Consider the following 11,906-nt stretch of genomic DNA (forward strand, 5'->3'; position numbering starts at 1 on the left):
AGCACCCCAATACGCGGATGAGAATAGGCCCAATGGGGGTCCCCACGCCCCAAGAGTGGAAAGGGCGCGGCCTGAGCTCGGCACCAAGGTCGGGAGGCGGGTAGGGAGAGAGTGTGCCAAAGCCTGCGCCAGGCCCCCCGGACCCGCCCGGCCCGGCACGCTGGCGCACGAGTGAGATGGCAGGGCACATGCTGTGGTCACAGACAGCTCAGGGCATGTCTGCGGGAATCCCCAGCAGAGAGCTCCAGTAGCAGCATCCAGGGCCTGAGGCAGAAACCCAAGCAGCACCCGATCATCGCTGACCTTCAAACTTCCCGGCTCTCTCTCTCTCTCTCTCTCTCTCTCTCTCTGCCTTGGGAAGACAGGCTGAGTCCTCTGCCCATGGGGCTCGGGGGGCAAGAAGAGGCCTGCAGGTGGTCCTGCGAAACTTCCTGCTTTAATAGGCACGGGCACCTGAGCAGTTCATTGAAAACCGGGAGAGACCAGGCTGCATTGCACCCCAGCTTGGAAGGGCGAGTTGGTCGTGGCAGGTATAGAGGAGGAGGGAGGGAGGCCAGGGAAGGAGCCATCTCTGAGGCTGGCTTTATTATTAACGGGAGGCGGCCGAGAGAGGGGAGGAGGCCATGTGCACCCAGGGGTCACACGGAGCCTGGCGCTTCCTTCAGCCGAGGGCCTGACGGTGCTGGGGACAAAGGTCTGCAGCTCAGGGAAGGCTTCCCAATGACCCCAGTGGAACGGGGGCACGGCAGACTCTGAAAAGACAAAGATGGGATTTGGGCTGCAGTGGGGGCCGAAGCAGGGCCTTTTGTTTCATTCCTGATTCATCGACCTTTCTCTTCTCAGCCCTCCCTGGCTGGCCCCCTCCCCTGTCCCTCCCCAACTTACCCATCATTACAGCTCATCTTCATTGACTTGCCTGGGGTGGGGGAGGGAAAAAGACAGGTGAGAGGTCAGAGGAGGAGGTGGTGAGTCCGGGGGGGTCCCTGAGGTTGGGGACCCCCCTTCAAAGGCCTCAGAGACCAAAATCCTTGGCCTGGCCCTCCTTCCCATCCCCCTCCACCCCGTGTCCCTGCCTCACTCAGTTACCCTGGGCAGACACCCACCGGTGTTTCTTTCTGCCCCCACAGCGGAGTCTTTTGCCTGGAAGAGAGAAAGGAGGTGAGTTTCCCTCAACCGCTCGCTTCCAAGGAGACCCTCCCTTTCCTCCCTCCCTCCCTTCTGCCAAAGCCACAGGTGACTGTTTCTCTCTTCACACATGGCGGGGCCATAAGCATTCAGGGGCCCAAGCCGTTCAGTCAGTCCGTCAACAAACATTTACCGCAGTGGATCCTGCATGGTAGGCTGGGCACGCCGAGAGCAGTAGCCGAGCCTGGGCCATCTCGGTGCCCCCAGCACCAGGGCTGGGCACATAGTCGCCGCTCAGTAAGCTCTTGGAGGAGGACGACTGTGAGGCCAGAGCCAAGATCTCTGCTCAGGCCTGTCTGCCTCCTGCAGCTGTGTGCTCAACCACTATACGGTGCTGCCCTTGAGACACCTTCCGATGAACTGGGGAGACCAGCCATGTCTGCAGACCGAAGCCTTCAGATGGGATGGCACCAACCATGGGCGGGTTAGAATCCCAGGACACAGAACTGATTGCGTTTCTGGGTGTGTTTCTTCCGGTTGCAGCAAAACAGGCCAGTAAGCCTTTACTAAGTGCCTGCTGTGTGCCTGCTGAGGCCGGGCTGGGGCTGGGAGATATACAAGGACCCTTCGCTCCCCCAGAACACTCTATGCCTATGCCTGAATGCTTTCTTGGCTGCCGTGTCTTTGGATGATAGCCCTGGCTTTATCAGTGGGATCGTCCCCATTTAACAGATGTGCAAACTGAGGCCCGGGGAGTTGGGGATCCATAGTAAACTAGCAGTGGGTCCTGATGCCTCTGGCTCCCAGCCTCATTTGCTTTCCAGCAGTGGGCGGGGGTCCGGGGGGTGGGGAGGGGTGGGGGGGGACAGCTGAACCCAGCTCTGCTTCTGATTGGCTGTGGAACCCAGAGAAAATTGGTACACCTGCCACGGTCAGTGGTTTTCATCTATCAAATGTGATAGCCTTGACCATCCCTCAGTGTTGCCAAGAGGATTCAATGGACTGAGATGGGGGCACCTGGGTGGCTCAGTTGGTTGAGCGTCCGACTTCAGCTCAGGTCACGATCTCACGGTTTGTGGGTTCAAGCCCCGCGTCTGACTCTGTGCCGACAGCTCAGAGCCTGGAACCTGCTTCCGAGTCTGTGTCTCCCTCTCTCTCTGCCCCTCCCCTGCTCATGCTCTGTCTCTCTCTCTCTCTCTCTCTCTCTAAAATAAAGGTTAAAAAAAAATAAACGGACTGAGATGTAGCTCATGCCAAGTAAGGAAAGTGACCGGATCTGGTCAAGGGAGGCGTCCATTGGAGGTTGGTTCCCTCCCCTTGAACCCCGCGGACACTGCAGTGTCCCAGGCTGGAAGAGCCTGCCCTCCCATCTCAGCAGCTCCTCCACTGGCCACCAGAGGGCGCACGTGAGGAAAAGGGAACTTGCTCTGGGTGGTCCAAGGACCAAGCAGGGAGGCATCCCGGGGTGCCTCTGTCTATCAGGGTGTCGCTCAGTTCCCACATCCTGCATGGGGCAATGGAGGGGAGCGGAAAGACTCACTTCCCTTCTGGGATCTGGGAAGGGAGTGAGAGGGCTTTCCCCCACCCCCGCCCGGGGAACCAGTGCCCAGTGGCTTTGAGAAGAGGTGAGGCTCCATGCAGCGCCTCCCCCCCCCCGCCCCGCCAGCATGAGGCCAGCCCCACTCACTGAGGATGATGATGAGCCCCACGACAAAGGCCAGGGCAGCAAAGATCAGGCCTCCATTGCGGACGGTCTCGTAGTCTGAGGAAGGAGAGGGCAAGGAGGTGGGATGGGTCGCCCCAGGCAGCCCTCCCCACAGCCCACCCCAGCAGGAGCCCCATGCTAACAGGGGAAGATGGGGGAACATAACTGGGGGATGCCGGGACCCGGGCATCCGTGCGTGGTGGCCAGAAGAGGGGCCGAGGAGGGACCCACCGGGCCTACCGTAGTAGAATGGGTCCACATCCCCTTTGGGGTTGCCACCTGCAGAGAGAGCCAGAGGCAGGCTGAGCGTGTCGCAGGAGCCGTGGAACTCACATCCGTCCCATCCGTCAGCCCCAAGTGGCCAAGTGGGCAAGAGGAGGCTGGTGGGCCTGCTAATGCCACTGCCAACGGGGACATCTGTCCTAGGCTGCTTCAGATAGAGTCACCTTGGGACCAAATACCAAGCATCCAAAGCAGAGCTCTGTGCTGCCTGTGGGGGCCTCTGGAAACCCTGGGGGGGTGGCTCTTTCCTCTCTTCGCTTCCTACAGTAGTAAGCAAGGCCGAGGGAGACATCTCCCATTAGACTCACCTCCACGTGACTTCTTAGTCCCTCTCCATGTGACTACTGAACGCCTAGCAGATGCCTAGCGACATTCATGCAACGAATGGAGAGGCCCTTAACATTCACTGAGCAGAAGGGGAAAACCGAGGCCCAGTCTGGAGACTCGTTTAAAGTCCCCACGAAAGTTCGAAGCAGAACTGGGTCTTGAACTCAGGTTTCTAGATTCTTCTCGCTTACGTTTCTATCCTCAACGGGAAGCAAATCCTTTGAAGAGACATTAATATATGGTGTTTACCACATGCCAGGCCAAGGCTAACAAAACATTAGCTCATTTAGCCCTCAAACAACCCTATGAAGCATTAATATTATTTCAGTATAATCCATAAGAGGATAGAGGTACCGAGGGGTTAAGTCACATGCCATAAAGGGGGAGAGCTGGCATTTGAACCCAGGCAATAGGTTGCCAAGAATCGAGGTGCTTAACCCCTTTGCTACATTGCCTCTCAGATGGTCGGAAGGAACAAGATGTTTCAAGGTCAAGTATGGTCCGGTCCCTTGCCTCCTGTGGTGTTTCCCCACCAGGGGTGGAGCTCTGCCCCCCAGCCCCGTAAACAGAGCACACTTGTCTTTGGGCAGCCGGGGGGCACCTGGCCAGAGCTTTGCTGCCATGGCTGAGGGTGGCCCCTCTGTCCTGCCCTGCTCCAGCTCCTTCTGGGCGGTAAGTAAGCCGTGCGTAAGATAGAAGGAAGGCACAAGTTGTCACCTCCAGTGGCGTGCTGAACCGTGCCCTGGGTCACGGTGGGGGGCTTTGGGGCCTGGTGAGCCCGGTTATCCCCAGGGCAGCCTCCCTGGCCAGGCGGGGTCAGTGCCTGGGCCTACGGGGGTGACTGCGGGGCCCGATCCCGCCCTCCTGCAGGAGCCCACCGAGGTTGTCTCCCAGGATCCGGTTCGGGTCTTGTTCAAGGTCACATGGGGGGTGAGCGCCAGAGCCACGACTGGCCTGGCGGCTCCCCTCACCACATCAGGAAACCATCCATTTGGTGAGCCCACCCCGCCCAAAGCCCTCATCTTTCCTAGGTCTGGCTCAAAGCTCACCGTGGTCAACAGAGGCCCCTGTTAGCCTCCAGGCCCGAATCACCCCCACGGCAGGATCCTTCCAGGGGTGTCCCAAACTTGAGGGGCTCTCACCCCAAAGCCAGCCTGGCCCCCTCTACCTCCTGCTCCGAGCTTGGATAGTCCCCCAAGATGCATTGTACCAGGATAGGTGCATGCCAGGAGGCCGAGACAGAAGCTCACCCTCACCCCCACCCCCCGGCGCCTCCCTGGCCCCCGAGGCTCTGCCTTCAAGCAGAGTTAAGGCAGGATCCTCTTTTCAAAGAAATTGTTTCGAAAAATCCTCTTAGGATTGGGTGGCAAGGGCGGGGGAGGGGCGCCGGGGACTCTGGAAGGCAGGGGGCAGGGGTGCAACTCATCCCTCCAAAGGTGGCCCAAGGAGAGACCACCTGCTTCGCACACGTTCGCACACACTCACCGTCGTCCGCCAACAGCCCTGCCATTTCCCTAGCGGCCTGGGCTGGTCTCCACTGCCCTCTTCTGCCTCTGCTTCGGGGAGAGTGCCGGGCCGTGGGGTGGCCAGGGGTGAGGTGGGGGCATTAAACATTAACAGTGCTGGGTAATATTTACCCCAGTCACAAGAGAAACCCTAGTGTGAGCGGAGGGGCTCCCTCCGAGGCACGAGGAGGTGAGGGGGCAGGCAGGGGCAGGGAGGGGCTGGCTGGGCTCCCAAATCCTCCCAAAGGAAATTTCCAGAGACGGGGCGGGGAGAGGTAGGCCGGAGACGTCGTGGCTGGGGCTGTGGCGACGGGGAAGTGGCACTTTCTAAGTTACGTTCGGTGGGTTCTACAGCTTGGGGGACGATGTCACGGGGCCCCCAGAGGCCCCCAACCCCAGCAGCCGCCCACCTCACCAACCACCGTGGAGACAGATCACTGTTGCAGCTGCTATTTCTTACCCGGCATTCAGGGCTCCCCTGAGGGGGTCCCGAGGTGCCCGCCCCTCTCCCACCTCGCGCCGAGCCCCCCGTGCACGTTCACACCCCCACGCCTGCCCACTCCTGTTCTTTCCCTCATCCATCAAGGCTGCCTCTAGCAGCTCGCACCTCAGCCAGAAAGGCTCCAGCCATCCCTCACTAATCTCTCTCTTCCTGCCGCCTCTGGCATTTTCCTCTTGCTTCCACACCAGCTGCCCAGGTTGCACGTAGGCGCCTTCCAGGAAGGGGCCAAGTCCTGCCACGGGGAGAACGTCTTGCCTTTGTAATTCACAAAGCGCTTTCCTAATTATTATTTCCTTGTGCCTTGTGTGAGCTCCCATTTTGCAGATGAGGCATCTGAGGCACAGAGAGGGTAGGGCCCTGGCCCGAGGACACACAGCCAGTGACGGGCAGAGCAGAGAATGACAGGCAGGCCTTAGGCTTTAGGGGTCAGGTGCTCCCCCACACCTCTGAGGCTGCCTCCCCACTCTGTGGTGGCCTCCTTCGTCTCGGGGACCCCAGGGCTGGGGACTCCATGGCTGTTCACGTTCCCGGCTAAGTTCTAGTTCACTGCCCTGGCCTCCAGAAGAGGCTGATGCTCCGTGGGGCCAAGGGACCCAAGCCAGCAGTCAGTATCCACCAAGGAGGGGCTGGTCCTTCCAAAGAAAAAGAACCCGTTTTAATCCTCCTTGAGCGGCTGTAGGGGGTCAAAGTTTGAGTTCATTTCCTGGCTCCTCTACCTGCTAAGTTAATGACCCCTGTTGAGTTCCTGAACCTCTCTGTGCCTCAGTCCTCTCGTCTGTAAAATGGGACTGTTCCCTACCTGAGGGATTTGTGGTGAGGAGAAAGGGAGAAAATGCATGTAGGGAGCCGGGCACGGGACCAGATACACAGCAAGCGTCACTATTGTCCCTGTCGGATTTGTGCCGACTAGAGAAATAAACGGCATTGACCTTTTGTTGGACGTCGGCTGCTGGACACAGGAAAGCCAACTCCCCTCCAGTGAAAATTAGCACGGGGTGAGACGGAGAGAGAATGTCATGACCTCGCAGACCAGGAGCCCTGACACCCATTCGGCAACCTTCAGCTTTCAGAACCAAGCGATGGATATTCATGAGAATATTACAACCCAGCTCATGCTCAGTAGGGGCCGACCATGCGTCAGGCTCTTGAAACGCACTGTCCCACTGAGTGCGCGGTTGCTCCATTCTACAGGTGAAGAAACTGAGGCTGGTCATTTGCTCCTTGTAACGGCCCCTGGAGGTGGCCGGGGAGGTGCCGTGTCTCCCACTGGGCAGCCCAAGAAGACTGAGGGGCATGGAGGTTGAGGGATTTAACCGAAACCTCCCATTAGTAACAAAGCCAGGGCTAGAAAGCCAGACCCCCAAGGCTGGGCTCCCAAAGCTACCGTCACTCTCCCACACAAGACACCGGTGCCCCTTCCTATACATTCTCCTGGCATATCTTGGCGCATTTTGTCTGTCTCTGTAAGTTATTGCAGATCCCATCTGGAATAAGGGGTAAAAAAAAATAGGTGGAAAGTTAGATGGATGATAGATAGATAGACAGACAGGGGAAAGAGTGAGAGATGGTTTCAGACAAAAGGGGAAGTCAGAAAAACAAGTTGTCATCTGCATTTGTAACTCTAATGTGCAAGGCCCTGTTGTAAGCAAGTAATGAAAATCAAGTCACATAATCATCGCAGCTCTGAGGTCAGGGAAGTGTTATCATCATCCCCATTTTATAGATGAGGAAACTGAGGCACAGAGAAGTTTAATACCTTGCCAGAGGTCAGGCAGCTAGGAAGTGGGGAAAGCAAGATTTAAACCCAGCAGCCTGGCTTTAGAATTCCTGCAGGTGAGCAGGTGGAGAGACAGACAGAAAGGGAGGCTTCGGGACCAGCTGTCTTCCCAGCCCCAGCGGCACAGAGATGCTCAGAGTAGAGATCACCACGTGCCCAGGGCTCCACCTTGAGATGCCCTTGTTTAGAAACGCTGCCTGTCCTCGCTTCTGCCTTCCCCGCACTTCTGGGGAGCAGGTGGTGCCCCTGAACGTGATGAGGTAGACACCTGCATCCGAGTCTGAGCAGGTGGGAGGCATGGGGTTGAGGGGACTCACCCAGGTACCACCTGTCCATGGCAGGAGCTGTCGGCTGTGTCCTCGGTGGGAGAGAGCGGTGACGTGCTGGTGGCCCAGGGCCTGGATGGAGAGTGCGGCCCTCCCTCCCTCCGTGCCCTGGCGGCGAGCCCAAGCCCACAGGCAGGAAGAGACAGAGTCAAGGAGGAGGGACTGACAAGGGAGCCCTCACCTCGTGCCTGCCTGCCCCTTGGGGCGGGCTGGGGCGGGGATCCACGTGAGACATTCTCTGAACTCCACCGGGCACCTGAGGAAGGGGGGAAGCTGGGAGCCACAGCAAAGCGAGCCACAGCCATCGGCCCCTGTGTGCCCGGGGGAGAGGCCACAGCCAGTGCCCTCCAGGCTGCCCAGGGTGCCTGCAAAGGTCACTGAGGGAGATACTCGGGGCCATTTGTGGATCCCTGTAGGCCTTCACTCAGCTGAGCCTCCTGTGTCCTTAGTAGGCAGAGAAGGGAAGCAGCTGGGGGCCCGGGGGCCGGGTGGAGCAGCTCCACGGCAGCCTGCCCTTCCTCAGCTGGGCCCCCTCTCGTAGCTCCCGTTGACTTCCCGCAGGCTGTGACGTCAGACCTGCCCGCCCCACCTCAGCGGCCCAGCCGGAGACACCAGCAGCCCTCACGAGGCCTCGGGGAATGGCCAGAAGACAGCACTTCTGGTCCCAGGGAGATAGATACAGGGGGCCTGTCCCCAGCAGGAGCCAGGAGCCCACACAGGAGATACAGAGCAGCCCCCCAAGCTGGCTCTCCACCAAGTCTCTGTTCCCTGGCTCCAGTCAGAGGGCAGCCTGCCTCTCTGTCCCTCCTTAGCCATATCTCCTGCCCCGAGGGGACGACTGACGACCCTGCCCCACGCGAGAGCCACCTCCAAGCTGGAAGACCCCGGGGGAAATGGAGAACCGGGGGCCTGGAGGGGCGTGACCTGGAGGGGCTGAGGTCTGTCCTGAGGGCCCTGCTCGGGGGGGCCGAGCGGCTCCCACGACCAGGCTGTGTCACACGTTCCCAAGGAGAAACCTGCACACTCAGACAGCTCAGGGCTGCCAAACGGAAATTCCCCAAGCGGGGCGCTTTGGGAGATTCATACATCTCGGGGCTAGATGACATTTCAGAAGCTACCTGCTCCAAACACATCGGTGGTTCAGAAAAGTGAAGATCGCAGCCGGAAGTCCCTTCCCACCCTCCCCCAAACACACACATGGACACAGTCTGCGTTACCTACCGGACCCTAATGCAGTGAAGGAAGGCATCTGGATCCCAAAAGGAGACCCTGTGTCATGAACTCGCTAACTGGAAAGAACGTCCAAAGTCATCCCGCCCATCCCCATCACTTACAAAGGGTTCACCCTCCTACTCCAACCCTCTGAGGGCTCGGGATGTAAACCAAACTCCTTTCTTTTACGACACTCCTTCATCTGGCCCTAACGACCTCTTTGACCTTGACTCCAACGTTCCCGCCTTTTCTCTCACCTCCAGCCATACCAGTCTCCTTGATGGTCTCCTAACCCTCCAGGCATGCTCCTGCCTCAGGACCTTTGCACTGACTGTTCCCGCTTCCTGAACACTCTTCCTCCAGAGAACTTCTGGCTAACCTTGCTCACATCGTTCTTCATAGATTGACTCAGAAGATCCTTCCTGACATCCCCATCTAAAATTTCACACTCTGAGGGGCAGGCACCTGGGTGGTTCAGCCGGTTAAGCATCCAACTCTTAATTTCAGTTCAGGTCATGATCTCACGGTTTGTGAGTTCAAGTCCTGTGTCAGGCTCTGCCCTGACAGTGTGAAGCCTGCTTGGGATTCTCGCTCCCTGTCTCTGCCCCTCCTCTGCTCGTGCTCTTTCTCTGTCTCTCAAAATAAATAAATAAAGCTTAAAAACATATATATTAAAAATATAAAATAAAAATAATAAAATTTCACACCTACCCTCTGCAACATCTCAAATCCCTTCTTAGTCGTTTTGTTTTGTTTTGTTTCTCTCTGGCACTTACCATATCTGGTGAGTTACCAATTATTTTCCTCATCGTCTTCTGGTCTGTCTTCCAGCTAAAAGCTGAGCTCCAGGAGAGCAAGGATTTTTTTTTTTTTTTTAATGTTTATTTTTGAGAGACACAGAGACAGAATGCGAGTGGATTGGGGCAGAGAGAGAGGGAGGCACAGAATCTGAAGCAGGCTCCAGGCTCCGAGCTGTCAGCACAGAGCCCGACCCGGGGCTCGAACCCACGAATCGTGAGATCATGACCTGAGCCGAAGTCGGAAGCTCCACCGACTGAGCCGCCCAGGTGCCCCTGGAGAGCGAGGATTTTGTTTGCTTTGTTCATTCGTCAATTCCCAGTGCTTAGAAAAGGACCTGGCCTGTGGCGGGCCCCTGGCTTTGTTCAGCGAATGAGTAAGTCCCAGAGGTGAAATCCTTTCTCTAGGGGCACAGGCGGGCCCTGACCTTGCCTACCGCAGCCTCCTTCTCTGAAATCGCTTGCTCTGTAAGAGGCGGCAGGAACTAGGGAGCCCCCAAGGAGAGACGGTGGGTGGCCAGCAACCCCCACAACTTGCCAGCACCTCCCCCGGAGTCCTCCTCGGGGACATCCCACCCCCAGCTCTCCGCCTGGAGCCCTGCGGCGATTTTGAGGACAGTGTTTATTTCTCCTCTCGGGGGAAGGCCGAGGCCGAGTCAGGAAGGTCCACCCTTTCTTGCTCACACCCAAGTCCTCCCTCAGACTTCTCGTCCACCTCCAGCTGAGGTCATCGGCCTGGCTGACACTGGGGACAGGGAAGTCCCCCTCTGAGACGCCCTGCTCTTCATCAGGGAGCCCCCGGCTCCTTCCGCCTGCGGCCAGCGCTCCGCGCCACGCTCGATCGAGCCCCTTTGCACCCCCGCTCTTCACTGTGGACTCTGTGATGCTTGGGGGAAGGTCACGTCTCCGGGTCTCCTTCTTCCCGTCTGTAAAATGGGGTGGCAGCACCTACCTTGCGTGGTCGTTGTAGGAATTGAGAGGATGTGGGTAAAAGGCCTGACCAAAGAAAGCCCTAATAAATGGTCGCTGCGCTATCCTCACCTGAAATGGCCTTCCAGGAGGCAAGCACGCTCACTGGAATCCCTGCCCCGGGCTCAGTCCCCTGCCAAGATGGTCCCTGAAGCAGGCTCCCAGAGCCCCTCCCCCTCCTGCCCCTCAGCACAATCTCTGCCAGCCGCCCCAGCCCCAGGACCTCCAGCCTTCCTTCCCACCCCTTTGCGACACCTACACAGCATTGCCGGTCGCTGCTGGGGTCGGGGTCGGCTGCATTTCTTTTCGTCATTCTCGGGATACGGAGCCAAAGGGGGTGGGAGTCCCGGAAAGGTTCCAGGGCAGGCAAAGACCTCCCAGCCTCCCTCCCTTCGTCTGCGTATTCCAGGCTGGAGCCAGAGGGGGCCTTTCCAGCCATCCACTGCCTTCCTCCCAAGCCCCACAGATCAAGGCGATCTTCGGGAGGTATGAAGAGGTAGCCCCGAGTCCCGGGTCCCTCTTCCAGCACTGTCACACCCAGTGGGACAATGTCCTTGGTCGCCATGCCTCAGTGTCCCTTGTCTTCCCCAGGCAGCCTTCCACCCGTGCCCTGAATCTTCAGTCTCAGGGCAGGAGTCTGGGTGGTCTCTCTGGAGATGGTGAGCTAAGGAGGTGGCACGCTGGAGCATCAGCTGAGCACTCGCCGCCTGGGGCTCCCCCTCCACCAGCCTTCCCGAGATGGGGTTCTCCAGCTCCACCGTCCCTGCGTGTCTAGGGGCCGCACGTCAGAGTGCGCAGCCCCGGCCTCGAGGTCCCCAGCCAATCCTCCTGGTGTTGGCTCCCAGCTGGAAAGAAGCCAGAAACCGCTAGAAAGCTCTGTTTCCGGGCTGGGGTCGGTCTTCAGCTGCATGGCATGCACGGCCCCTTGGCAAGGAAGGTGGCAGCTCCCAGGACCCATCTGTGCTGCCCAGAGTTCCTGAACCCCAAGGAGTGTGGGTTCCTGTCTCCTGCTGTAGCCTCAGACGCCAGGGTCACCGGGGTCTTATAAGGCGAGGCCAGGGGAGGTGGGTCCTGGAGGGTCCATTCCTTAAGTCTTGGCTTCAAGATGACCTGAGCCGTGGGGCACACAGGTCGTGGGAGCTGCCAAAGGGCAATGTACTGTGAGAGTCAAGGTCACCGAAGCTTTCTGCTCCCTGAGCTGGCAGGGGATGGGGACGTCCACTTCTGTTTCTACAGCTGGTGACGAGGGCAAACCTGTTTGACCCACCTCTCCCACAGTGAATACCTTGGAGAGAAATGCATTCTTGACTTTTCTCAGAACTCAAGTCTGGGCTTGACCTAGACTAGAGGCTATTCTCCCCAGCTGCAGTCTTCACCTC

At 58.4% G+C, this 11,906-nt stretch overlaps 1 protein-coding gene across 3 annotated transcripts; it reads right to left on the reverse strand.

Moving 5' to 3' along the window:
- Positions 1 to 478: 478 nt before the first annotated feature.
- FXYD2 (FXYD domain containing ion transport regulator 2) lies at positions 479 to 11,694 on the reverse strand. 3 transcript variants are annotated; one of them, XM_047877100.1, is made up of 6 exons: positions 10,787 to 11,694; positions 3,071 to 3,109; positions 2,813 to 2,887; positions 1,104 to 1,140; positions 886 to 916; positions 479 to 752 (listed from the first exon to the last, which is right to left on the reverse strand). In XM_047877100.1, exons 1-5 carry the CDS (start codon positions 10,791 to 10,793, stop codon positions 892 to 894), a joined length of 183 nt encoding a protein of 60 aa, XP_047733056.1. In that variant the 5' UTR covers positions 10,794 to 11,694; the 3' UTR covers positions 479 to 752; positions 886 to 891. The 3 variants fall into 3 exon arrangements, with proteins under 3 accessions (XP_047733056.1, XP_047733055.1, XP_047733054.1); XM_047877099.1 differs by lacking the exon at positions 10,787 to 11,694 and adding an exon at positions 7,541 to 7,670; XM_047877098.1 differs by lacking the exon at positions 10,787 to 11,694 and adding an exon at positions 4,925 to 5,013.
- Between the last annotated feature and the right edge of the window lie 212 nt (positions 11,695 to 11,906).

Source organism: Prionailurus viverrinus, chromosome D1 (genome assembly GCF_022837055.1).
Source record: "Prionailurus viverrinus isolate Anna chromosome D1, UM_Priviv_1.0, whole genome shotgun sequence".
In the NCBI taxonomy this organism is placed as follows: Eukaryota; Metazoa; Chordata; class Mammalia; order Carnivora; family Felidae; genus Prionailurus; species Prionailurus viverrinus.

What these genes read in the sequence shown, in the direction of transcription:
- FXYD2 (XM_047877098.1), bottom strand. Translation starts at nt 4,949, where the DNA reads ATGGCAGGGCTGTTGGCGGACGACG. An exon ending in TGTGGACCCATTCTACTACG is followed by an intron (nt 2,888 to 3,070) that starts GTAGGCCCGGTG and finishes CTCCTTCCTCAG; the next exon opens with ACTACGAGACCGTCCGCAAT. An exon ending in GGGGCTCATCATCATCCTCA is followed by an intron (nt 1,141 to 2,812) that starts GTGAGTGGGGCT and finishes TCTCTCTTCCAG; the next exon opens with GCAAAAGACTCCGCTGTGGG.